The sequence below is a fragment of the Ruditapes philippinarum genome, unplaced genomic scaffold (genome assembly GCF_026571515.1).
Source record: "Ruditapes philippinarum isolate M1 unplaced genomic scaffold, ASM2657151v2 ctg8021_1_1_1_1, whole genome shotgun sequence".
Taxonomy (NCBI): domain Eukaryota; kingdom Metazoa; phylum Mollusca; class Bivalvia; order Venerida; family Veneridae; genus Ruditapes; species Ruditapes philippinarum.
The window spans coordinates 33,777-59,592 of NW_026866304.1; the positions used below are offsets into that span (position 1 = coordinate 33,777).

Consider the following 25,816-nt stretch of genomic DNA (forward strand, 5'->3'; position numbering starts at 1 on the left):
AAAATCTTCTTAGAAATGTCCAAATAGCTAAATCTTAGATATTAAGCATGAAACATCTTCTTGTAGGTGTCTACCAAGTGTGTGCAAATAAAAGCCATGGGTTAAAAATTAGCCCTGCCCCAGGGGTCCATTGATTTTCCTTATTTGTATATAGTAAAAACTTAAAAAATCTTCTTTTAAAAGCCCCAAGAACTAGAGCTAAGATATTGTTAGGACCTACCCCTAGGGTAGTTAGCAAATCCTTTTTAATCAGAATACCGGTCACTGTATTAACTAGTAACTGTTTGGCAATATTACCTACCTCATAATGCATACACTTACAAAAAGCCGCTGTTTTTAAAAACACCAGAAGTGTCATCTTAAATAGTCATCTTTGTAGTATACCACGGCAACATGACTGGTAAGTCATGTTATAGTGACATCATACAGGTTCATCATAAATAGTGCTATTGATTCTTTGTAAATATCTGGTTAACCTTGTTAGAATAATTATTGAACCAGGATTTATACAGCCAATTATCATAATGCCTACTTTTATATAGCTATTAAGTACACAGGTACAAAACATCAGCAACTAGATTAACATGTAAACATCCTATATATTGTGGCATCATATATAACCTGCCTATCCCGATAAAATTTATAATTATATGATTTCCGCTGATAATGATACTTCGTGACGTAGATCTATATAGAATTATAATATCGGCAGTAATAATACTTCGTCTATGGATTAAATATCGGCATTGACACTATTCGAAAAAAGAGGACCTAGGCTTATGCAATGGAATCTTTTTCGGTTAAAGCATTTACAAATGGATGTACAACAGGATATGATGTTTGAAATTTCTAAGACCAATTCATCTTTTAGGGTCTGTCATAACGTGATAATTCATACTTTATATAAGTTTAACTTCAAAATTAAATTGGAAAACGTTAAGCTAAATTGTTGTTGTTGTTGTTGTTGATGATGTTATATAGTACTAAATAGCTTAAGGCCTAAAAAATAAAGGTAAGTTGATATTTCCTTTAATTCAAGTAAACCATAAGTCCACTAGTTGTACCTCAGAAGATAGTAATTTGTTTCAGTCAATTCTAAATTAACTGCTCAGGTAAGACTGTTCTGTAAGCTTTGAAACTATCTGAGCCTTGAGTATTTCTCAAGTTTTTACGATTGCGAAGGAGCTGCCAAATGACAACAATCACTCCTATTTTGGACGCCACAAAAGCGCTTCAGCCAATAGAAATCCCGTTAAAACTAAGTCATGTTATCAGTCTAAAACAATATTTAACAATATAGCAATAACAATACAAGTTCTAACAGACATAAGTAGCACAAACGTGTATGGCTTAAATGAAAAGCCACATAGACATATCTGAAATAACATTTTAAAAATACATATTTACATAAAGCCGGTCCAAAGGCGTAGTAATATAGGCAGACGTTTTCCATTACGCCGATAAAATACAGTACTCACGTATTAAAATATAATAATGACAGAAAATCAACTGGCTCAAATCAGACTTACTATTAATTATAACTAAATAAGAACTCCTAAAAGTTTAAATGTAAACAAAAACACATTCATAAAAAGCCAGACTGAAATATGGAACAGTAGTTCTAAAGTTCTGTGTCCGCCATTTTTAACCATGGAAATTGACAGTAGAAAGCGACGCCTGAATCGTCCAATAATGTCTGTAGATATTCACTTTGATATATATATTAGTAACTGTAAATATTCCAAATCATTAGATATTCATAGATAAATAACGGTCATCTGACCATTTTGTAGCGAGAGTTATCTATCCTAATGTGATACGAACTGTCAACAATGCTGATATTCAGGTGTTACGTTGTGTTTCGTGGAATATAGTTAATCTTTTAAAAAGGTAGCACTTTTTGATAATTGTTAAAAAGTTTTAAGTAAGGCAGTTAATGACTTATACAATTATGCAAATGTTGATTTTCTATTGAAGGCATTAAGGTAAATTGACATGACATTAGAAAGGGAAGTTTTCCATTACAATATTTATCACGAAACATCTTCTAATGGGTGTCTACCAAGTTTGTTCAAATAAGGCCTTTAGGTTCAAATTGGCCCCGCCCAAGGTGTCATTGATTTTCCTTATATGTTTATAGTAAAAACTTAAAGAAATTCTTATAAAAAACTCAAAAGAGCTAGAGTTTAGATACTAAGCATAAAGTATGTTCTAGTCATTTTCTACCAAGTTTGTTGAAATAAAGTTCTTTGGGTCAAATTAGCCTTTCCCAGAAGGGGTCATTGTCTTTCCCGATATGTATATATTTAAAACTTAAAAAAATCTTCTTATTAAAACCAAAAATAGCTAGATATTAGATATTTTTCATGTAAGAATTCTAATGTGTGTCTACCAAGTTTGTTCAAATAAAAGCCCCTGGTTTAAAATTGGCCTTGGCCCAGGGGCCTATATACAGGTGATTTTTAGGGCCATTATGGCCCTATTGTTTCTTCTATGCATATAAAATAACTATATCGATGTTATTAGACCTGTTTTGTGTGCGAGAGTGGCTTTAAGGCTTTTAGTTTGACTATAATATTTTTAAAGAAAATTTCGAGGTATTGCTACAGTCGTGGTCCGTTACTGTTTCCGTCCAAAAACATTGGCCATTACATTTTTATTTCTGAATGGATTGTCTTCGTACTTGTAGAATTCAATCCTTTGGACAATATTTGAGTTAACCATCACTCATTTATGATCTTGACCTTCAATTTCAAATTTATTATTTTTGCTTAACTTTTGCTTTATTTGGCTAGAAATTTTATAAAACTGGTCATATTAAAGGAAGCGGAGGGAGGTGATCACTTTTTGTCCTGAGCACATCTCCTACATGCATGGAGAGATTTTGTTGAAACTACAAAGGAATGTTCACCACTATGAGAAGCTGTGTCGCTGGCATAGACAAAGTATCTAGATCAAAGGTCAAGGTCACAAATAGCCTTTGAAAGATGCTTGTTCAGAGCAAAACTGCTACATGCATAAATGGATTTCAATATTGCTTTGCACAAATGTTCACTCTTGTGCAGTGAAATATTGGGTGCACAACCCAGGTCTCAGAGGATAAGGTCAAGATCAAATATACGGGTCGAAGTTCAAATAGAAATATGACAAAGTGTAAAGGGACCATTTATTCCATTATTTACCGAGGGATTATAACACAAATGTTCATTATTATGACAGCATATTTGACACTTGTAAGTAAGGTAAATACATGCAGGACAAGGTCACTGAAGATGATGAACTATCCAGATTTTGTCCCGATCATATCTTTTACATGCTTGGGGAGATTGTAATGAAACATCATAGAAATGTTTACTTCCATGAAAACTATGACGTGCCTATGAATCAGGTATATAGGTCAAAGGTCAAGGTCACATATAGAGGTCATTGAAAAAGGTTTGTCTGCAAAATGATTTCTAATTGCATAAAAGGATTTTAATTAACTTAGTACAGATTTTTTTCATTATTTGTAAAGTGTAAGGCGCAAAATTCAGGTCCCAGCGACTAAGGTCAAGGTCACACATGGAGTAAAGGTTAAAATAATAAAATAATGAAGATGTTTATAGGAACCATTATTTAGTGAGGGATTAGAAGTTGGAACACAAATGGTCATTCTTATGACTAACGCCATGGCAGCATTTGTATTTTAGGTAAATTTATGCAAGGTCAATCAATGCAATTCAAGGTTTAGTGCGCATTTCATTGGTGATTGATATAAAAGGGACAATTTAAGTTTATGGCTTGGGGCATATACTTTTGTGTTACCCTGTTCCATTATGCTGTCATCACCTGTTTTTCAATTCATTATTTTAGCAACGATTGTACACATTCATGACAAATTTGACATATTGATATTTTATAGGGGAATGCTGGCCAAGTTCGAATTTGGTCATGGTTCGATGATTTTTGACAGCCATGCACCTTGAAGAAATTTTCAATTTCCCTTCATTATTTCCCCAAAAGTTGTACACATTCAACTCAAGTTTTACATAATTATGGATTCCTGTAAGAATGCCCAGGTTAAATCTATATTTGGTGATTTTTGGCCTCTTATATATGCTCTTTTAACTTAAAAAATATTTTTTTTATTTTCTGTTTATTATCTCTTCAACAGTTGTACACTTTCAACTCAAATTTAAGATATGGATATGTTATAGGTATACGCAGGTCAAGTTGGAATTTGGTCATGGTTTGATGATTTGTGACAGATTTATCCCTCTTGAACTTCGAAAAGAAATAGTTTTGTTCATTATCCCCCAACAGTTGTACACATTCAACTAAAATTTGAGATAGAGATACATCAAAAGATTTCGCAGGTAAGTTTGAATTTGGTCATGGTTCCAATAAATTTGTAAGAGTTATGCCCCTTTAACTTTGAAAAAAGAAGCAAACTTCAGTTTCAGTTCACTATCTCCCAAACAAATGTATATGTTCAACTCGTTTATGATATGGATAATTTATAGGAATACGCAGGTCAAATTCGAATATAGTCATTGTTCGATGATTTATCTCTTTAACTTAGAAAAAAAAAGAAATGTTCAGTTTCCGTTCATTATCTCCCCAGAAGTTGTGTACATTCAAATCAAATTTGACATATGGATACGTCAAAGGATTACGCAGGCCAAATTTGAATTTGGTCATGGTTCGATGAGTTATCCCTTTTAAACTTAAAAAAAATCAGTCTGTGTTCATCATATCCCGATCGGTTGAACACAGTCAACTCAAATTTGACTTATTATTTACATCATAGGAATAAGCAGGTCAACAATGGTCATGGTTTGGACCTGGATAGAAAACATATTGCCAGATTGATGAAAAGACCTATGTTCATCTTAAATGTATAAACAAATAATGAAATAAAAACCTCTTTAAAAATATACTCTTAAACTTTTAAGGGGCACATATTTCACAATTATATTTTATTTTGGGGTTTTAACACATTGAAGGTGAATACAGGCATTTTGTTTATCAATCTGCTCATATTGTTTTCTCCCTAGGCCCGAGACTCGTGCCTAGGACACCAATTGGCACATGCGGTCTTTCTCGACTAGTAAAGCTGTGAAGTAACCATGTGACATATATTGTGTCGTTGTGACTTTAACTTACAATAAACAACGTTGATATGAACAGAAGGACATGCAGTTTATAAGTTTGTCAAGACATACAACTTTGGTAACTGTGTTCTAGGTCCTGAAATGATTTCCTCCCTTAGCTGACACCAGGCAGTAATCAGGTATGGAATGTGCGAAAGTAGCGTTGAAGAAAGAAATGGATGAGTGTCTACGGTTGCTGAGATATGATTTTTTAAAACTTCATTAAGCATGGTTCAAAGACATTGTAGTAGGCAAGAACATTTTTCTTTTAAATGAAATAAAAATAAAGTTCTTATTTTTAGCTAGACGTTTTCAGAGAAAAAAAGCGCTATTGTTACAGCCATATTGTCGTTGCTGTTGCCATTGATGTTACGGTTGCCTTCGGAAAATGTTAAGGTTTATAACATATCCTTTTTTTGCAGTTTCCAAATGGGTAACTTTCGTACTTACATATGCAACAGTTTATTACCTATGTTAGCCGTCTAAAATATTACAATGTATTAGATTAGATTGTACCTATTGTAATCTGAAACAAAAAACTATACTTCAATTCCCGTAGTACTTGAAAAAATCTTTTTGGTAGGGGCAAATTTGTTGGGTAGGTAGGTAATGGGAAACAAATTAAATTTAATTTTAGGCCTTAGTAGAAATTAGAAATGACAATATGCGGGATTAATCAATCTCAATATCAATTTATTCCTTAGTCTTCAACAAGATTGACTTGTTTTTTAATTATCGCGATTTGTATTTTAAAATGTTTCAAACTTGTAACTATTCAACCTTTATTATGCAAAGGTTTTATAAAGTATACATGTCCTTACAAATACATTCAAGATATTTAGGTTCTACATCAAACTATTAAGCAATGGCACGATGAAGAAATAAGCAAACATACAAAATTATAAATTTAAAGGGACTCCACTGAGGTTTTTTGACATGACGAGACTGGAAATTTTTTTTTGTGATTATTACTCCATTTGATGTAGATCTATACTAATAACTTATGTGAAAAATTTCAGATCATTAGCTTGCTCCGTTTTTCCAGAATGATTATTATAATAGTGAAAAATGACCCAAAATTGAAAAGCGTTTAAACGCTTTTCAATCAAATCGGACTGAGAATAGCACAAACATATGATTTTCAATGTATTTCTTGTATATTTCTTAGTTATATTTAATTAATATTTCTGCTCATGTTTATCTATGTGAAAAATTAAATTGTTATGTTTGAGACTTATAAACCTCAGTGGAGTTCCTTTAAATGAACAAAAGTAGATAAGCGATGCATTTTTCATTTGGTTCTCTGTTTATCAAAATTTTATTAACTAACTTGGCAAAAACTCGCATTTGTAAACATGTATCTTGTCTTCACTACCACCAACAATAAGTCTACATCTTTCTCTGTCGAAACACATAGAACGCGGATTTAAAACATAAAATTGCATGCTATCTACAGTCCGATGCCTTTTTCCATTATAATCCAGCTGATGAAAATTGTTTTTTACATCTAATACAAGAACAATACCTTCACCAGCAATACATATATCATATATGTTATAATCGTCAATTTGTGAACTGAATATATGATTTCCTTTGGCATCTATTGTAGTTAGATCTCTATGTGAACTTAAGTAGAGTCGTTCCCCATTGTCACTTATAGCAATTGAGGGATTGTAGATTATCCTCGGATAATGATAGAGAACTTGTTGTTGATTACAGTCTTTGTCATATTTGTAAATTGTGTCTCTACTGCTAATATAGAGTGTGTCACCGTGACAAGCTAGATCGTAACATTCATGATCTAGCTTCATTAATTGTCTTAGCTTTATATTACCTGACACATTCACGTACTGTATGGAATTGCCACTTAAACTAGCAACAGCTGTATCGTTGCCTATATAACATACACAATAGGGATATTCAGGTACATCACAGTGACTTACTACCTTGTATGAACTGTTCAATTTCTTCAGTCTGTTATTCAAACAATCAGCAAGGAGAACTTCACTATTAGGAAGCATGCACATACTAGTGATTTCATACCTAAATTGATCATTGTTGTCTCTATTCATCAAAATATTTTCTATCTTAATGTAATAAGTTCCTTTTCTTTTTTTGATGTCGAGACGACGTTTCTGTTCAGCGTAAGACCTTTCAGATGTAACTTGTTTGATTCCAAGACATGTGCTGTATAAATAGAAAAACAATTATTTTTTGACACAATTTTCATTTATGATTATGAATACAAAAATATTTCACAAACAAAAAAATCGACAAACACTAGCTATACAATCATCTAGCATAGTGCAAAAAGTTCTATGGACTTAAACACTAGTTTTAATGACATGATCTTAATTATAGACATTTTAAAACATGGCTAACATTGCAACATGACGTCTGTGTATATACGTTGTGTATATATGGTGTATATGTAAACTGCTTTTTTTTTCATTGTAATTATGTACTTCAGCTGAGACCCACTTGGAAGATTGGAAAACCAAATGTGTAAGCCACCTTAAATAAAGTCGTTACTTACAAACTAACAAACAACAGGTTAATTTCAAATTAAATTAACTATGAACAATAACTATGAATACAATATGTATTTAAAGGGCGTGTATGTTAAGATTTGAACAAAGACAATAACTATGGAAGGGAACATTTGCCAGTATATTTAATATGCCTTGTGACATTACAACTGACGTTTTCTAATGATTTAAATTACTATTCGAATATCATTGTTGTTTCCTGAATAAGTAATGTATATCTATTAATTAAAATAGGTCGCTCATTGTTGCCGTTTACAATGATTTCTCCCGCTTGAGAGGTATCGGTGCCATCGATAACTAGCACAGGCAGTCGGTGCGTGGCTTGGATAGTATACATGTACATGACCACGCCTACTTATTTTTATAAATATTTTTTTTGCACTAATAAAATATTTTTTCACTTGTTTTTATAATAAATTGTTTTCAATAAAACAACAAAGGAAAGTTGTTTTTAAAAATTTCATCCATAATATTTTATAAATATAGTAAAGGTAGAAAGGTTCGCCAGCGGAACTACCACCAGGCTTTATTTTACCTCCGAGATCTTTGTTAATTGTAAACCAACCAATTTTCACCAAATAAAGTGTAATCTACGCAAAAATGATTTATCTTTCGAAAAATGTACAATATTAGACCAGTTAGTACGACAAAAGATGGAATTTTAAAGCGAAAATGCACTTTATGTCTAGGTTGGACATCGCTTGACCGAGCGGTAAGAAGACGATTTTGAACATTAATCGATCTTTTTCTTATTAAAAAAACTAATTTCAGTGCATGCAAACAGTTGAAACAGAAAAGGCAGCTATAATACTATCGCTTACCGGTCTAAATTTAATCCAAGACGTCTGTAGGTAGGCAGTAGTTATTTGCAGTTAACTTTTTAAATTTTCCCACATTACATGTATACAAATCCTGACCCGGATATAGGCCTACCTGATGCGTACCCCGTTTCGCACAGTCGAAATTTAGCAAAGCTCGGTAACAGCGTGAATATCCGGGTCAGGATTTGTATGCGTGATAAAGTTACAGCCCGGACACGAATATGTGTACCTATAAACTCTAATTGTGATAAAGTGAAATTCAAAATGGTAGTGCGACCTTGACCTTTAAGGTAGGGACGTGATTATCAGACGCGACACATTGTCTTGATGTAGTCATTTATTTTAAAACCCTTCCATGCATCCCCAAAATTACAGCCCGGACACGATTGTGTGTACCTATTAATTCTAATTGCGATAATGTGAAACTTCAAAATGATAGTGTGACCTTGACTTTTGAGGCAGGGACGTGGTTCTTGGACGCAACTCATATGACAAAGTTACAGTCCGGACACGAATGAAGTGAGGACGCACAGACGGCCATACGGACGGATAGACGGACGGTGCGATTATATTTTGCCTCCCTTCGGGGGTACAAAAATGAGTGGGCGTGTTAATGTACATGTATACTATCCAAGCCACGCACCGACTGCCTTTGGTAAGTATTAGTCCGTTAGATCGAGCGTAAATCAGTTCATAATTATTATGTATCCGTCATTACTGGAAAGAATCAGGACATTCTGTTCCACATTATGAATGCTTCTATAACCAAGTCTATTAAACATTCAGAGTATAAGCCATTTTGAATGTACATTGTTATACATGTACCCGAGATTAACAGACATAAAAAGGACATATACACATGTATGACAGACAGAAAACGGTTATTGAAATTCTGTCCCACGAAGACTGCAACGGTGTGTATTTCTGGGTTTATGCATACACATTCTATCAATTTCTATTGCACGTATAAAACTGACTGTACGTTTATACAATATAAATTTCATATATAATCGTATGCACTTGTATTTGGGGAAAACTAGTTCCACACCTAATTTCGATTAATTTCTGGTATTAAATCATTTTTTAAGCGCTCAGAAATATATGTTGAATTTGCTAAAAACTGGTGTACAAAAAGAAACCAGCCGCTATTATAACCAAATGTATGAACACATTATTTGTACCGATAATTCTGTAAGTTTCGTGTTAATTTATAAGCATATGTGCAAAAGGTCTGCCCCTTCCTTCTATCAATTGCTAGTTTGTTAACTGAATGACAGACATATTTGTATAAATTGACAACCTTTACGTTTCTTAGAAATTGCGACAACCAAGACAAGCGGCGATATTGAAATGTATGTATTTATGGAAAACCGTAAGGTCTACGTGGTTATACGACGGTCCGATAATGCGACAATGCGATAATGTGATGGCGATAATACGATAGTGCAATACGTTTAGCTGGTCATTATTTTTTCGAATGACGTACAGTACATTAAATCTGCTGACCACGACTACATCAACGGTATTCCGTAGGTTTTAAAAACGTTAATACTTTTTACCTGCCCGCCGAGTGGTGATATTGAACACCGAGGTTCTGCGGTCCTCGTGTCATTATGAACATCGTCGGGCCATTATCGCACATTGGCGAGCATGGGAATTAAGTATTTACCTCTAAGAAAGATGTTGTTCAAAATCGAAGTGCAAATATTCCTCATGTTCATAAAAATGGTTGTTACTTTCATAAGTTGTACAAATTATCTGCCCTATAAATGAAGGGCCAATTACAGAGCAAACACAAAAAATAAAATGTATTAGTAACTAAATTACACAGAAGGCTATTGATATGATGTTTGAATCATAGGTGCATCGCATGATTTTAAAGAGCTAATTTTGATTACTAATAAGATAATAAATTTTAATAATAATCATGCATAGTTTGCATGTTTTCAAAATAAAATGAATAAGATCAGTTTCAAGAATAAAAACATCTATAAAAATGTGAAAACAGCAATTACAAGCTTAAAATAAAATTGTTGGTAAATTGTAAAGAATAAGCATGTCAGAATATCACATAATAAAAGACAAACCAGCGCGTAATCCCTTTAATAAATACCTTGCACATTTTCAGGAATTAAGGTATTATTCTAATTAAAAGTTCACTGTTAAGTAAATACAAAGAACTATTAGCAATGCTGGAATTTGCCGATATAAAATATTTTGTTAGCTTTGTTTGTTTGTTTGGTTTTACGGCGTACTGGTCAACCCAGTTTAGGTCATATAACTCCGGAAACAGAAAGGGATAATTTTGGCTAACCTCGGATGCTACAAACGTCAAAGCAACAACTGGGGTCAAAACCAAAAGAAAATATTTAATCGCCCACTGTATCTCAGTGTAGACCAAACCGCTATAACGAAAAGACTTATTATTCTGCCAACACTCGAATATTTTACAAAGGAGATGACTTAACTATATTTCATTCGTTTTACTTACCAAATAAAATTAAATTATTTCAATATGCTAGAATTAGGGATACAATTAAAGTGTCAGGTCAAACTATAAATTCTTCTAATTTGTTTACAAATTTTTTAAGAAATAATCAAACTTAAATGTTTCCGACAGATAAGTTATCGGTCAGTGTTGCACGATTTTTAAATTCGTTTGTTTAATTTGATACTTTTTGTTCTATATTAACCACTATAAATTACTGATTGTAATAAATGTATAATTACCCATGTTTTGATTCTCTGCATGCTGTACATAAAAACGTGTCATGGTCAGGACAATAGAGAGTACAATGTGTATTTTGATGTTCGGCACAAGTCAAAGATCTGGTTACTTCAGTAAAGTCTGAAGACAGTAGTTTTACGTTTTCAAATATATGTACATGTTTTTGTATCAACGTATTACGTTTTTCAATAATCCTTAGATATCTTAACAATATAGAGCTAACAATTTTTTAATTAATTTTGATAAATCAATTAATACTATTAATATGCACTGATTACAAATGCACCGACAGGAGCAGAAAACACTGTTAAATATAAAAGGTATCATAAATCATTATTATTCATATTTAACTCACGCAAACGTTGTTTTGCTTTCTCTATGCCATTTGATGAGCAATTAGCCATTATGTCATACGATTCAATGTCATATTGCACTTGTAGCCATCGTCTAAGGTCAAACAGTTTTTGTTGAAATTCGTTACTGATGATAGACTTGAGAAAATCTTCCATGACGCTCGAACTGTAGAAGTTGATTTCTATGTCTGTTGACGATTGGTCAGAGGGAGAAATATCAACGATACTGCATTTCTTTATGGCCTTGATGAAATCTACGAGGTGATAGACTGGTGTATCAGTTGATCTTTCAACAAAAGACGAACCAGTCATATCATCGTTATCTTTAATATAGTCTCTCATTACTTCATATACTCGTTGATTCCCTTCAGCACTTTTTTCACCATTTTTAGCAATAACATTTATCTGTAGATCAAGCAAGAAGTGCTCTGAAAAAAAAAACATAATAAAGAATTATACACGTATTAACATGGATCAAAATATGCAGATATAATGCAGGCACACATTCTGTAGTATCGCTATTCTTCAAAAAGTTACATTTGCGTTTCGTTATTTTTCCATATAACTGTAACAGGTGTCGTCATGACTTGCCGTTTATATCCGTTATACATATCGCCCTGAGTCATGCATATTAAAAACGTGCATGCTTGCGTAATTGTATCTGTAAAAGCATGTTTCCGTCTACGTTAATATGCACCTACGTGCGCAGTTTTTATGCAAGAACAACAAGGAAATGGTTCTTTGACTATGAATTTTGATATATTTCAAATATAGCTAGTTCAACCCGTTTTAGAAAGGAATATATCAAATAACCTTATGTTCTTAATCTGTTTTCGTTTTGTCTTCTTTTCACTGTTAACAAATCTTTAATTCTTACCAAATAAGAGCGGTGAAGTCAAAGGTTTTTAAGTATTTATTTTTCATTAAGTACCTTTAAGATTCTTTTGTTTTCCCGCAGATCTAAGATTTAGCATAAGCTGAAGCTCATTTTCTTTATCTGTAAATAAAAACACAACTCGAGCAATAATGGAAATTTATGTAAATAATATTCAATAATGTTAAACAGAGTATATGCATATCCTATTTTTAACTAATTCGGCGTGTATATAAATGGATAGAATACATCTTTAGACCAGATATTTTGCAAGATAATTTCAACAGACCAACACCTGTGTGTTTTAACTTTAAAACAAGAACAACAACACTGTTTCTGTTTATAGTTACAAGCCACTTAAAAGACAAAGTTATAGTTATAAAAGATAGTTATTTCTTGATTATTCTATTACAAGCAATATTATTTTTCTTAAAAATTTGATGTTCTTTTCATTGTGTATCTTTATAGAAATAAAGACGTTTTTTAAAGAAAATATTTCTTGCATGATCTCATTTATATAAATTTATTATAGTGTGAAATCCTCAAACACCTATTTCCTGATAAATGTCTATTCAAACAACATTTTCATTTCAAAAGTAGCTTCTTTTTTTAATTCTTCTTTCTCTTTGTAGCTATTTATACATTTTGTACGAGTATATCAGTATAACATATGTTTAAAACCTTTTGTCAATTATGCATAATGTTACTTTTGTCGAATCCAACCGTTCTATCATTAAAAAGAACCAATTTATGAATTCGTTGAATTTAAAAGAAAAATTGTCATTCTTTTCAAACGGACACAGGATTTTTGAACTATGCATGTTTCTCGAAAGCACGTACTTTTAGATTCGAAACATGGTCTAATGACCTGGAAGACTTTTTGCATAAGGGTAAGCTCTTATTTGTTCAAATTAATAGTCAAGGACAAACCTTTTATTTGTTGCTCTATAAGTTGAAGTTTCAGTTCACGCTGAAGAAAAAAAGGTTAAAATGTTGCATTATATATATATTTCGAACCATGCACTAATCGTGTATCAACACGACGAAGAAAGAACTAAATTGTAATTATATTTATTTTGGAAATATTCATTCTCTTAGGCCTAATATAATACTTACGCAACACTGATAATGTTCGGATACCACCTAGTCTAAAAACTTCCTTTGGTTACCTTAGATAGAAGTCAGAAGATAAGAACAGTTAATGACCACAAAGTACATTTACATCATAACACTTTTATGTCATTAAAAATTGTATCTTTTCCAATACTCACGAATGTATTGTACGCCTCAGTGATTCTTTAAGCTACAAATAATCTAAACGAGGCTTTATATTCAAGCGTGCATGATTTTTAACAGAGAGACATGTAAAAATGACAGGTTAAATGCACAAGTTTTAACATGATTTTCTCGGTAATCATACGTATACAATAAATAGAGTAGCAACTTAAGAATCGCAGTATTTTTCAAAGACATTTGAAACAATTATAAATTTCATGAGACTTAAAAATCAATATTCCCTTACTTTATAGGCCGTACGCGGTAAAATCATGTTACAACAAAATTCAAATGCATTAGCTATAAATATAAAACTTGCCTGTTTTTCTGCTGTCTTGTATTTCTCTTCTAATCTAAACATTCCATGCTCTCTCAATTCTCTCACGTCACATTCAAGGTTCATCTCAATTTGATTTTGTTGCACCTGTAAAATAAATTATGATTGGATTCCGGTCTGTAAACTCATTTGAACAATTTTCATGTCAATACAAAAAAAATTGAAAACACATTTGGCACATTGTTTTATAAGAATGGAAGGGATCCTCCCCCACTTGAAAGCAAATGAAGTAATACATGGATAGGTACAAATGAACTTAAGATTTATCTAGTTTAAATTTATTGCCGCTGCAGTATCTACATGGCTTTGGAATATAGCGATTCACCTCTGTGTGCGCGTGCGCGTGTGTGTGCGTGTGTGTTAACAACGACCCCGCCAAAGGGAATTTTACATAAAACACAAAATTGTGCTATTTCAAATTTTGTCTTTTATGTAAAATTCCCTTTGGCGGGGACGTTGGTAATTATGTTACAAAAATTCTTGTTCATACATTACACATTGTTTTATTATTGTGAACATTTGTGCCATAATAATTTCAAATTCCCTTGATATATAAAGAAGTTCTGGACCGGACACAAAATATACCCTGTAACAGACTATGTTAATATTTGACCTCCAACTGTGACATTGACCTTGGGGTATGCGTAGGCGACTGGTTTTAGCGCATGACACATTGTCTCATTATTGTTATCATTTGTGCCAAAAACTTTCAAAATCCCTTCATTGATAAGAAAGAAATTGACAGAGCACGACATATACCCTCGAAAATACAACGTTGGCCTTTAATCTACAAGTGTGACCTTGACCTTGGAGGAAGGGGCCCGGTTGTTGTGCATGACACATTGTCTTATCATAACAAACAATTGTGACAAGTAATTTGAAATTCCTTTGATAAATGACATAGTAATGGACTGGACACGAAAATGTGACGGACGGACTGATGGACGGACGAAGCCTATTTCTATATCCCCCTTTTTTCTTCAAAAGACGCGGACAATTTAACATTTGTGTCTTCCCTTGCCCAAGGAGACGGCGTCCTTCTTTTTTGTCCTTTGATGTACAGCCATAAAATTTGGACCATGTGCACACTTTGAGATGTTAAATTGAATTTTAATATATTGCATGCAGCTGACCTAAATTTTGACAGGTTAAATTGTTTTTGTCCTTTGATTACAAGTATGAAATTTGGATCATGTGGACAGTTTTAGGTGTAAAATTAAACTTTGATATCAAAACATGGAAACAGAAGAAGTCTTCTGTTCATGCACTATTATCAAGTGGTATATTTATACGGTGACATAGCATTTTTCACACATGCAATCTTGTTTTACAAGAAACTGTCGAACTCTTTACATGTAATAAGCTTTATTGATCATTTTTTATCCTGTATTGTTGCAATCTTTTTAATATCCAAATAATTGTCTGTGTATATGTGTGAAAAGTCAAACAGTAACGAGCTCACGTTTGCAAAGTGATTCATTATAATGTTAGAGCAGACAAAGATAATGTATTTACTATTATAGTCAATAATGTAATTACTGAATACAATAAAATGCTTTAACACTTATGCAAAAAGACCTGAACGTACTATTTTATATCAAACATCTGTTACAAAATAACAAGTAGCAAGCATACAGAATTTTCTAAAGAATAATATGCAACAAATACGAGTACCAATGTGATTAACATATTCTTAATTTAGAGAGAAATACGCTTTAATCCACACAAATTCTAATAAAAACGAATAAAATGTATCCCAAATCGGCTTATATTGTCTTTATTATTACTACATTACTGTTATAGGTTAATTACCATATCTAGTAAAGGTAATGCGTGTGCAACACCGGGTTTCCCTTTCATGGGTGTATTGCCATGTTTGTCTTCGATTTCTAGTACTTCCTTAAACGTTAAACTATATAATTCCAATAGGATTATTACCATATCTAGTAAACGTAATGCTCCTTCTACGCCTGGCTCCCCTTTCAAAGGTGTATTACCATGTTTGTCCTTGATTTCTAGTACTTCTTTGAACATTCTGATAAACTTGTTTAGTTCATTTTCAGATAGTTCATAGTTTGGACTGTGAAGAATATTATTCCTCGCTTCCCTTGCCTGTAAAAGTAACACTTCAGTATCTAAAGTATCATTTTAATTTATTGCTAAAAAACTTCACTTATACATTATGCTGATATTTTCATAGTCAAGTTTAGCTGAATTGACTTTTTATTTCAAAGATTGACTGTTAAAATGGTGTTTGACCAACAGTTTATTTTGGAAAATGTTTAGGATTTAAATTTGAAACCTGCCTAAAATATAAAAAGACTGCCCCACTCTTTTTTATAAACTAAACGTTTCATGTAAATTCTAACTGATATGTACATAAATTCTGTTTCAATCCGGGGGTTATTTGTTGTATATATGAAGCAAATTATTAAATATAAGGGAATTATGGCTACATAAAAACTTTTTTTTAACTTTCACCTGTTTACCCTTGATAAGCATAATGCCACTTTAATCAATTATAAAACCAATTCGAAAAGACTGTTCCAAACTTGCATAATAAATGCTAAATATATACATTTATATACAACGTTCAATTGAAATTACATACAACAATAAGTGATTACTGTGGTGAAGATGTGTACCTTTGCAAATGCATCTATTTTCCCATCGATGATAACTTCTCCAAGCATTATTTCTATATCAATGTTGTTTATACACATACTAAGTAAACCGGAGCAGTCGACCTCTTTAGCTGATCGCTTGCATTTGTAGCCAGTAGTATTAACAAAGCATGTAGCAACACTCCACGCATCACTGCTCCATTTTTGGATATCTGTATTTGTGAATAATGGATCTTGAAAACGATGTTTATAAACTATTTGATTATAAACGTTGCCACAAAATCCCCCGTTTGGACACATTTGTCTTGAATTCAGTTTCTGAACTTTGGTACATAAACATTGATGTTTTCTTTGTCGTGGGCATTGATCTTGCTTATGTGGGAGAAGACTTTCCTCTGTACAAGTGTTGCAGTAGTTTCCAAGTTTTTTCATTAGATCATTATGTTGTTTGTGAACAGCCTTGTCGGAAAAACCCTCTAAACCTATTTTTAAATATTTTAACGCTAGAGCTCCTCTCAACCAATTTCTGTACAATTCTTGTGTTATCTGTTTTCTGTGTATAAGGTCCGTTTCAACTGAAATAAATTGAAGAAAATTGCACCAATGATTTTCTGGTATCTGGCAAATCGGTATAAACTTAAGTGCATTGTTTGCTATTTAGATTTACCAGCTATGTCCCAAACAAATTAAATAAAATTAACAACTTTTAAGGACCTGAAAGAGATTAAAACCAACTATATAAATAGTGTCGGTATTACAAAAACAAAGATAACATTCATATATGTTTACCTTGTATTTGAACTGTTGTTTTAGATGAGACATTCCCAAAATCAACTGTATATTCACCCTCGTCGTATAATGTTACATTCGTGATCATCAATTTGTGTGTAGAACCCTTTGCTTGTATAACCTTTCTACCAGATGATTGAAGAAGTTCACCTTTGTGTCGCCAAACAGGTTTACTCGTTAGCAGGTTCACCTTACACTCTATTTCAATGTTTCCATTTTCAATAACCTCAATCTTGACTGGGCAATGAACGACCACACTTAATGCTTCATCTGTTACAGAAGGATGTGATAATGATAAAGGAACGAATCATACTTAATTTTGTAATTCGATATTAAATCTAATATTGCGATTATGTATGAAAAAATTACATTCATATTAGTATTGAATAATAAATCGTACATTAAAATGATTTATAGTTTTGTCTACCATTGATGTACTCAAAGAAATCCAAAATAATGTTGTCATAACATTATTTTCCTTACATGATCTCTTCTGTGAATGTACAAATATTTAAGCCCCTAGTCCTTGTAACCAAAGTAACAACTATTATTTGGTTATGGAATAGACTGTTACTAATATTCGCCCATGTTGCTATCATACTAATCTATTGTCATTTTGATTATTTCTAATCAAATTTACTGTTTAATTACAAATTATAAAGTTGATAGACATTCAAACTTAAGTTTAAGCCTAATCTAAAATCTTCGTGCTCTGGTTATAATATTCATATACTAGGTTTGCTTACTAGATTGAAAGTTATGAATAATGCCATGGTAAACTATGGTTATTTCTTTATCTGTTTCTAAGAATTGAAAAAGAACACACGTATTGTTGTTATAATTCGATTAAAGCATACCTATAACAGTAAGATCAGCTGTAGTTGAAATATGGCCACATACACACGTATATTGACCTGTATCTTCTAATGATGCACGGGAAATCGCTAACCAATGATTGCCATTCTTGCTCATTACCATTAAATTGTTTGAATTTTCAACCGGCTTGAAATCTTTCCTCCACTCAACATTTTCATCTGTTGGAAGGTTGAGTTTACATGTCAAAATAGCTGAATCATTGATGTAGACATTTTTGTTCTGAAGTTCTTCAGTGAACATTTGGCCTGAAATATATTGTATTTTGTTTATGAGATTATAATTCAGCTACAAAATGTATATCAAGTTATTATTTCCCTTCACTTTTTTGAAAATGGTAATTTCCTATAGGTCACTGGGAGTATTTTATAAGTCAATGAAAGTGTACTACGTAAATAAGAAATTTGTTCTGTTATATAGGTAATAGTACTTTTTAAGAGTATAAAATCTGGTTACGTGGTTTATTTCCTAAAACAAAAATGGCAGTCATTCGTTTTTCTCAATTCAACCTCTTAATTTTCGATTTTCACCACAAAGGTCCATTACCAGATAGACTATTGAAAAAAACAAAAAAAATTGTTGTTTACAACTTGAAAGTATTTTGCGTCTTAATTGTCTTTTGGTTAAACAATTGAATAGTAAGAAATGAAAATTAGTTTTCTTAGGAAGTTATTGCATTGGATTTACTTTGTGTCAAAATGGAACCAGCACACGATTAAAGCATGCAAAAAGGATTAATTCACGAACTTAATCAGCAAAACAAGACAATTGTGGTAGACAATTGTAAAATGCCATCGAAATGGAAATGAGACACAGCTTATTGTCTGTTTATGACTGGTAGATATCCTAATTCATCATTCCCATAAAGAATATAAGAAAAAAACAACAAAGTTTTCAAGTCATCTTACAGCAGTTGAGTTATTGTTACTCTTGGTTCAATTTTGTTACAGTTAGATTTAGTTGAACTTTTCTGATTATTACAGTATTCGTTTGGGGTAAAATAATAAATAACAAATGGCTTTGTGAGGAAAAGTAAAAATATCATCCATCGTATAATACTGTTTCCCGATGCGTTAAATAGCTCTTGTCATTATCAAATGAACACGATCTCATATTTTATGATATACTTTGCATATAACATATAATGTATTATATTTCATTTGTTTGACCATGTATTATATCAGTTTCACTTATGTTGAATACAAATTTAGAATATACACACATGAATGCTCACTCACTTTTATATTGAATTTCGCTGCTGGCTATCTAAAACAATTATATAGCTATAGCCAAATATTAACACTATTTGCATACAAACATAATCAAAAAGTAATGTATTTGGATACAAGACAACCATATGATATTCAAATTCATACTGTAACACAAATAATTACCATTGGTCTGGAGCTTTGGATCGTTCTCTTCGCCAATGATATCATTCTCTGTTACGACATGTGCATCAATTGCAATTTTAAGATGAGTTTTGATATCATTTGTCTGTGTTAGTTTTTCTATCTGTGCTTCGCTTAATTTCATTGATTTTGATTCAAATGAAAACATCATACGTTTACAATCAAGCTGAGCTTGGTCGTCTATGAGCGTTATCAAATCGAGTAATTGATCGTGCAATAAATGTTGTTTCTCGTTGTAGGTATTGAATGTTAGGGAGGCACATTCGGTGTATTGTTTAATATCTTTCCTCTGATCATATATACATTGAATGGCTTTAACTTCAGGTTCAGTTAGATCAGATTTAAACAAAACTAATGTCACAGCACATAATTGAAGTATGTCCCACGTATCAATGTCGTCATTGACAGCATCTTCTTGAATTAATTGAAGAAACTCTGTTTCGCACTGGGTTGTTAACGCATCTCTATTCTCATTTAACAAAATACCAATATGGTTTTCACATTTTTTCTCTTCTCTTTTAAATATGGCCTTCAATGCGATGGGTGAAGTTTGTTCCAGTAATAATATATGACAAAGGTAGAGTTCATGTCCTCTAGTGACATCACAGTTCTTCTGTAACAGTAATGAGAATAGTTTTAGAGGTTTGCTTTCCTGTGAATGAATTTCAAAATTAGGTTTGATATTTCATTTCGTTCATCTTGTATGCTTGCTTTTGACTTGAAAATACGATGACTTTCCTTGAAACTATATATTATGCGTAATCTATAAAGGAATGTAAATACAAAAATTATGATAAATATTACCGATGGTTCCATCTCATTTGTTTAAATTCGCATTTGTCTGATCAGGATGATATGTGATTGTCTCTGAAGATAGAACAATCATTAATATTTTCAATAATGATAACAACAAAAACTTTTAAATATATGTACAAACTTATCTTCATTAAATGCATTTATCACTTGCAAAAATACAATCCAAATGGAACACATTTTGATAACACCCGAATTTGATCTGAAATGACGAAGTTCTTGGTATAACAAGTGTTGTTATACTTGAACATGTAGCAAAAGTTATGTAAGGTTTTTAATATAATAGAGAAAAAGATTGCAGTACGTTTGTAGCTTAAAGTTACATTTAATAAATTTCATAAAAAAATAAATAGCGACATTTCATTAATAAATTGGGTTTTATACCGACACCAGGTCTTATTTTAGTGTCCAAACAACCAAAATGAGTTTTATTAGCATAAACATAGGTAACCTCATTGTGGCACAATGGGATGTACAATTTCTGTTTGCATAAGAAACTCCGCCTTCGGATCATCCGTACATCAGTATTAAATCAACAAACATGTCTATAAGTGGCAGTACTAATTTAACGATATATTTCCGTATTGTAACGGATGTTTTCATACAAATTTAATCTTTTAACGAGATGATTACTTTTACTGAACCCCAGGTTTAGTGCACCGTGAAGCTTAAACGGTTAAATTGTGTTTGCACAAGAAAATATCACATTTGCTGTGTTCCGGATAGCAACTATAAAACTGTGACGTAGCGCATACACGAGCTCATTATAGTCTTCATTTGCATGTTAAAATTCGTATACGAACTTTAGTGTTACCGTGGGGTTTCCCGTTTAAAATCCTAATTTATGAACAATATTGATAGGATTAACAACAAAACTATTAGACAGGTTAACGAAACTGTAGAATGTTTGATTTTTAGGCCGACGGCAAAATATTTTTACATATTTATTTAATGTAACTTGGTGCTTAACAAAGTTAAACGCTTAGCAAGTGTTATAGAAGAAAGAGATGTTGTATATTTACTTTATTTTATGAGCATACTTATTCAAACCGAGTCTCTAATTTTCAAGAAATATGTTTTCCTTTTTTATCATTCAGAAAAAAACCGGCGTCAAGTATCGTAAAACAGCTGTAAAATGTTCCTCGTTTGATGCTTCAGAGAAAATATATTTTCCGGTACTTCGGGAAAATTAAGACAAGTAATCTAATATTAAAATTTGACTGCCTCTTAAAATTGTAAACTTGTATCCCTTGAATTTCATAAAAACATTAATTCTTTGACTTTTTCGCAACACCTTTCATGCATGTCGATGAAAGTAAAACATGAAATAAAAACAGAAATTTCTTTCTTGTCAACAATTATTAGATGAAATATCGCAATAAAACAAAATTACGTGTTTAAAGCAATATGGTAAGTTCAAAAGAAGACAACTCATACAATAAAGATGCAAGGTGTATGGGCATGACTATATTGTCTCTTATACATCATTATATGTGAGTGATGACAACTAGAGACCATCAGTAACAAAAGTTAATAAGATTAAATAACTTTAAATTTAAATTCCAAGCTCAAAATGGAAATGATTCATATAGGAAGATGAGTTTAAAATACTAGGACAACCAAATTACTGTTAGGTCTTTAACATAAACTAGCAATAATTGTTGATATAGTTTCAGAAAATGTTACTATACGAAAACATAAGAATGTGAAGTTCTTCTTTCAAATAAAACTATCCTTTGGATGAAGGTACTCCATTGTAATACAACCTGGCCTTCTTAACACCTTTTGATTTATGAATAAAACTATGATAGATGATCAAAATATACTCGTATATAATGGTATCAGAAGTTCAAATTAAGTGATAAAATATGATTTAATGGTATATTGTAACCTTTCCATCTAATCTTTTTATCAAACACATTTTAAATATAAAAGATAAATTTTAGTCCAGATATTTGGCAACATAAGTCTGTTAGTCTGGCGGTCTTTGTGGGCTTCTCCTTATAAACAGCTCAATCAATTGTAAAACAGCATTGAGAATAATATTTGACATCGCCATAGTGTAGTCAGGTACGGTTTGTCAGCGTACGGAATGGTACGGACATATACAGAACATTATTGTGAAAAAGTTGTTCCCCTTAGCGCCATAGTGTAGTCAGGTACGGTTTGTCAGCGTACGGAATGGAACGGACATATACAGAACATTATTGTGAAAGAGTTGTTCCCCTTTGTTTTACGTGCACCGTTTGTTGGTGAATCTTTAGGCAATACCAATAAACTATACCGTTAAACTATACTGGCGCATGGTGTCTACTTGTGCATATTTTCGCAATTTAGCATTGATCCATAAGTGACATTGACCTTTAAAGTAATTAAAGTGTGCTTCAATAGACTATAGTCGGCTTTAAATTTGTTATAAATTGATATAGTGTATTCATGCTTGGACATAACAACCCTTTCAACAATCCATCTAAGAAGTTAATTTTCATTTGACCTTGATTTAACAGGACATTGACCTTAAGGATCCAATAATATAATTTGCCATAATATTTGACATCAGTGTGTTGTGTATGGATTGGTTTGATTTATCCTTAAAAACTGTGCATAAATGGCCTGAAATGCTGAGAGCTTAACCTTTTAATGACTTTTAACTTTAAGCACCAATTGATGAGGTTGCTAAAATTGAAAATACTCTTGAAATCAATGGATGGATTTGATTGATTCTAAAAATAACACTTAGCATAAGACTGTAATGTAACTTAAGTCTGATCATGACGACCAAGAATGTCAATTTATTTTTTAATACTTCTTAAGTTGGCTATATTTGTTATTAATTGATTAGATATTCTATATACATTTTTTGGTCAAACTAAACTTTACCTAGAACTCCGCTGCGGTTGCATTTATATTTTTCTTTATAAATAAGCCATTGTTCCATTTTATTGAATGAGTCAATTGATACTTTGACAAATAAAATAACAAACACTTATCATGTTTATCAATTCGGGTATGACATTGGCTTTTAAACACCCCTATGCAGTACTTGCAAAAATATTGAAATTTGCTGAAATTGTTATAATTGTGTTGATAATAGATTTGTTTTGATTTAAATCTGAATAAACTACATTTAAGGAAAAAATCATCAAGTGCAACTATTTAAAACTATCTTGATCGTTTAATTAACATTCACATTTAAAGTCATAATAATGGACAAATCTGTTTGTAATTAATGAACCAGTCTGATTTATATTATGACATACCAACCTTTTGTCAAAATCTTCAAGTGACATTACTACAGTAATACATTGACCTATAATTGTCCTTGACTCTCAAAGAAAATTATGAAATTCTACTTGATTTCTTTAAAATTTAACATTATTATATATAATAACATGTTAGACTTGATCATCATGCTATCTAAAATGAATATAATTTTAAACTTAAATGATCTTTCTGGCATCTTTATACTTAACAATTTCTACAGTTTTTGATATTCAATGGTTTATTATTGGACGGGACCAAACTTTCACATTTTGGTTATTCACAAAATGGCCTTGACCATTGACAAACTTTCATTTATAATAGACTCTATCAGTGTGTTTATATTCAAATAATAAGAACATTTCAACTGTTGCCCCTGTTGTTCTTGATTTGAAATAAATTTGCGGGGTATTTATCACATTCAGTGATAGTATTCATTCGGGAAACTGATTCTACCTTCCTCCGTACTAAACTACCAAAGCATCACCCGGGGATCGAACGCACGCCAGAGCGGTAACTGGATTAAAAGTCATCGACTCTTACCCCTCGACCACAGAGGCGGTCTCAATAGTGCAATGTACGAATTCATTTTAATTGCTAAACTTTAAGTTAGAATAAACTAGAAATGTGTCATCATGCCACGGATGTCCCCGCATGCAGCCAAAATTTCAGATGGTGCATTAATTATTTTTTTCATTTTAAGTTCAAAGCCCTTAAAACTTTTCAATGTTAACACAAACCATTTTCATACAATGTTCAAGGCACTGAAATTATTCAGTCTTAACCTTATAAAAATAGCATATTGCATATTTTTAGCCAAAATAATGGCTAACAGTAGGTGTGCTGAAACTGAAAGTTCAAAATTTTTCCAACATTCAGGAAAGATAAGTTTGTCTAGAATCATCAAACCATGACCAAATTCCAACTTGACCTGCCCATTCCTTTGACATATCCATATGTCAAATTTGAATTGAATATGTAACACTGTTGGGTAGATAATGAACAGAAAATGTAAATTTCATATTATTCTTAAAGTGAAAGGGGCATTACTCTGCCAAAAATCATTGAACCATGACCAAATTCGAACTTGGCCTGGGCATTCTAAAAACATATCAATATGTCAAATTTGAGTTGAATGTGTTGTACCATTTGGGAGATAATGAACGGAAACTGAAAATTTCATATTATTTTCAAAGTAAAGCCAAAGTAAAGCCAAAAGTCATCGAACCATAACCAAATTCGAACTTGACCTGTATTTTCTCATGACATATCCATATATCAAGTTTAATTCGAATGTGTTGTACCGTTGGGGAGATAATGAACGGAAACTGAAAATTTCATATTATTTTCAAAGTAAAAGGGGCATAACTCTGCCAAAATCACCAAACCATGACTAAATTCAAACTTGACCTGTATTTGCTCATGACATATCCATATGTCAAGTTTGAGTTGAATGTATTGTACCGTTGGGGAGATAATGAACGGAAACTGAAATTTCATATTATTTTCAAGTAAAAGGGCATAACTCTGCCAAAATCATCGAACCATGACCAAATTCGAACTTGACCTGTATTTTCTCATGACATATCTATATGTCAAATTTGAGTTGAATGTGTGCAACCGTTCTTAAGATAATGAACGGGAACTGATGATGATAGCCTGATAATGGCGTTTTTTTTTTTCGTTCTTAGAATATCATGGGCATACTTTAGGCGGGCGCTGTTACTTTTGCTACTTTGTGAGCAAAAGCTTTATTCATCTGGAGAAAACCTTTCTTTGACCAAACACGCGGTTAAAATGAAATTAATACTTTTCTGATATGTCAGTACAACAAATATATCATTTACTGACAATCTTGAATCATGCTTTGTTATAAACTTAACAGCAGCAATGCTTGCCATGGGAAACAATGTTGAAGGCCTAACTGATCGGAAGTCATCCTTGACACACCATTTCCTATCCGATTTTTACAGCT

The 25,816-nt window shown here is 32.1% G+C and overlaps 1 protein-coding gene across 1 annotated transcript; it reads right to left on the reverse strand.

The window, feature by feature from the left end:
• Positions 1–6,372: 6,372 nt before the first annotated feature.
• Positions 6,373–20,636, reverse strand: LOC132732068 (uncharacterized). The gene is made up of 12 exons (XM_060718412.1): positions 20,572–20,636; positions 19,750–20,380; positions 18,340–18,603; positions 17,483–17,752; positions 16,715–17,268; positions 16,008–16,181; positions 14,052–14,156; positions 13,388–13,427; positions 12,515–12,580; positions 11,586–12,011; positions 11,233–11,350; positions 6,373–7,319 (listed from the first exon to the last, which is right to left on the reverse strand). Exons 1-12 carry the CDS (start codon positions 20,581–20,583, stop codon positions 6,458–6,460), a joined length of 3,522 nt encoding a protein of 1,173 aa, XP_060574395.1. The 5' UTR covers positions 20,584–20,636; the 3' UTR covers positions 6,373–6,457.
• Between the last annotated feature and the right edge of the window lie 5,180 nt (positions 20,637–25,816).

Excerpts from the sequence above, each read along its gene's own strand:
- LOC132732068 (XM_060718412.1), bottom strand. Across the intron at positions 17,269-17,482 it reads AACAACAGTTCAAATACAAG|TTGAAACGGACCTTATACAC; the intron begins GTAAACATATAT and ends AATTTATTTCAG. Across the intron at positions 11,351-11,585 it reads GAAAGCAAAACAACGTTTGC|ACTTTACTGAAGTAACCAGA; the intron begins GTGAGTTAAATA and ends TACTGTCTTCAG.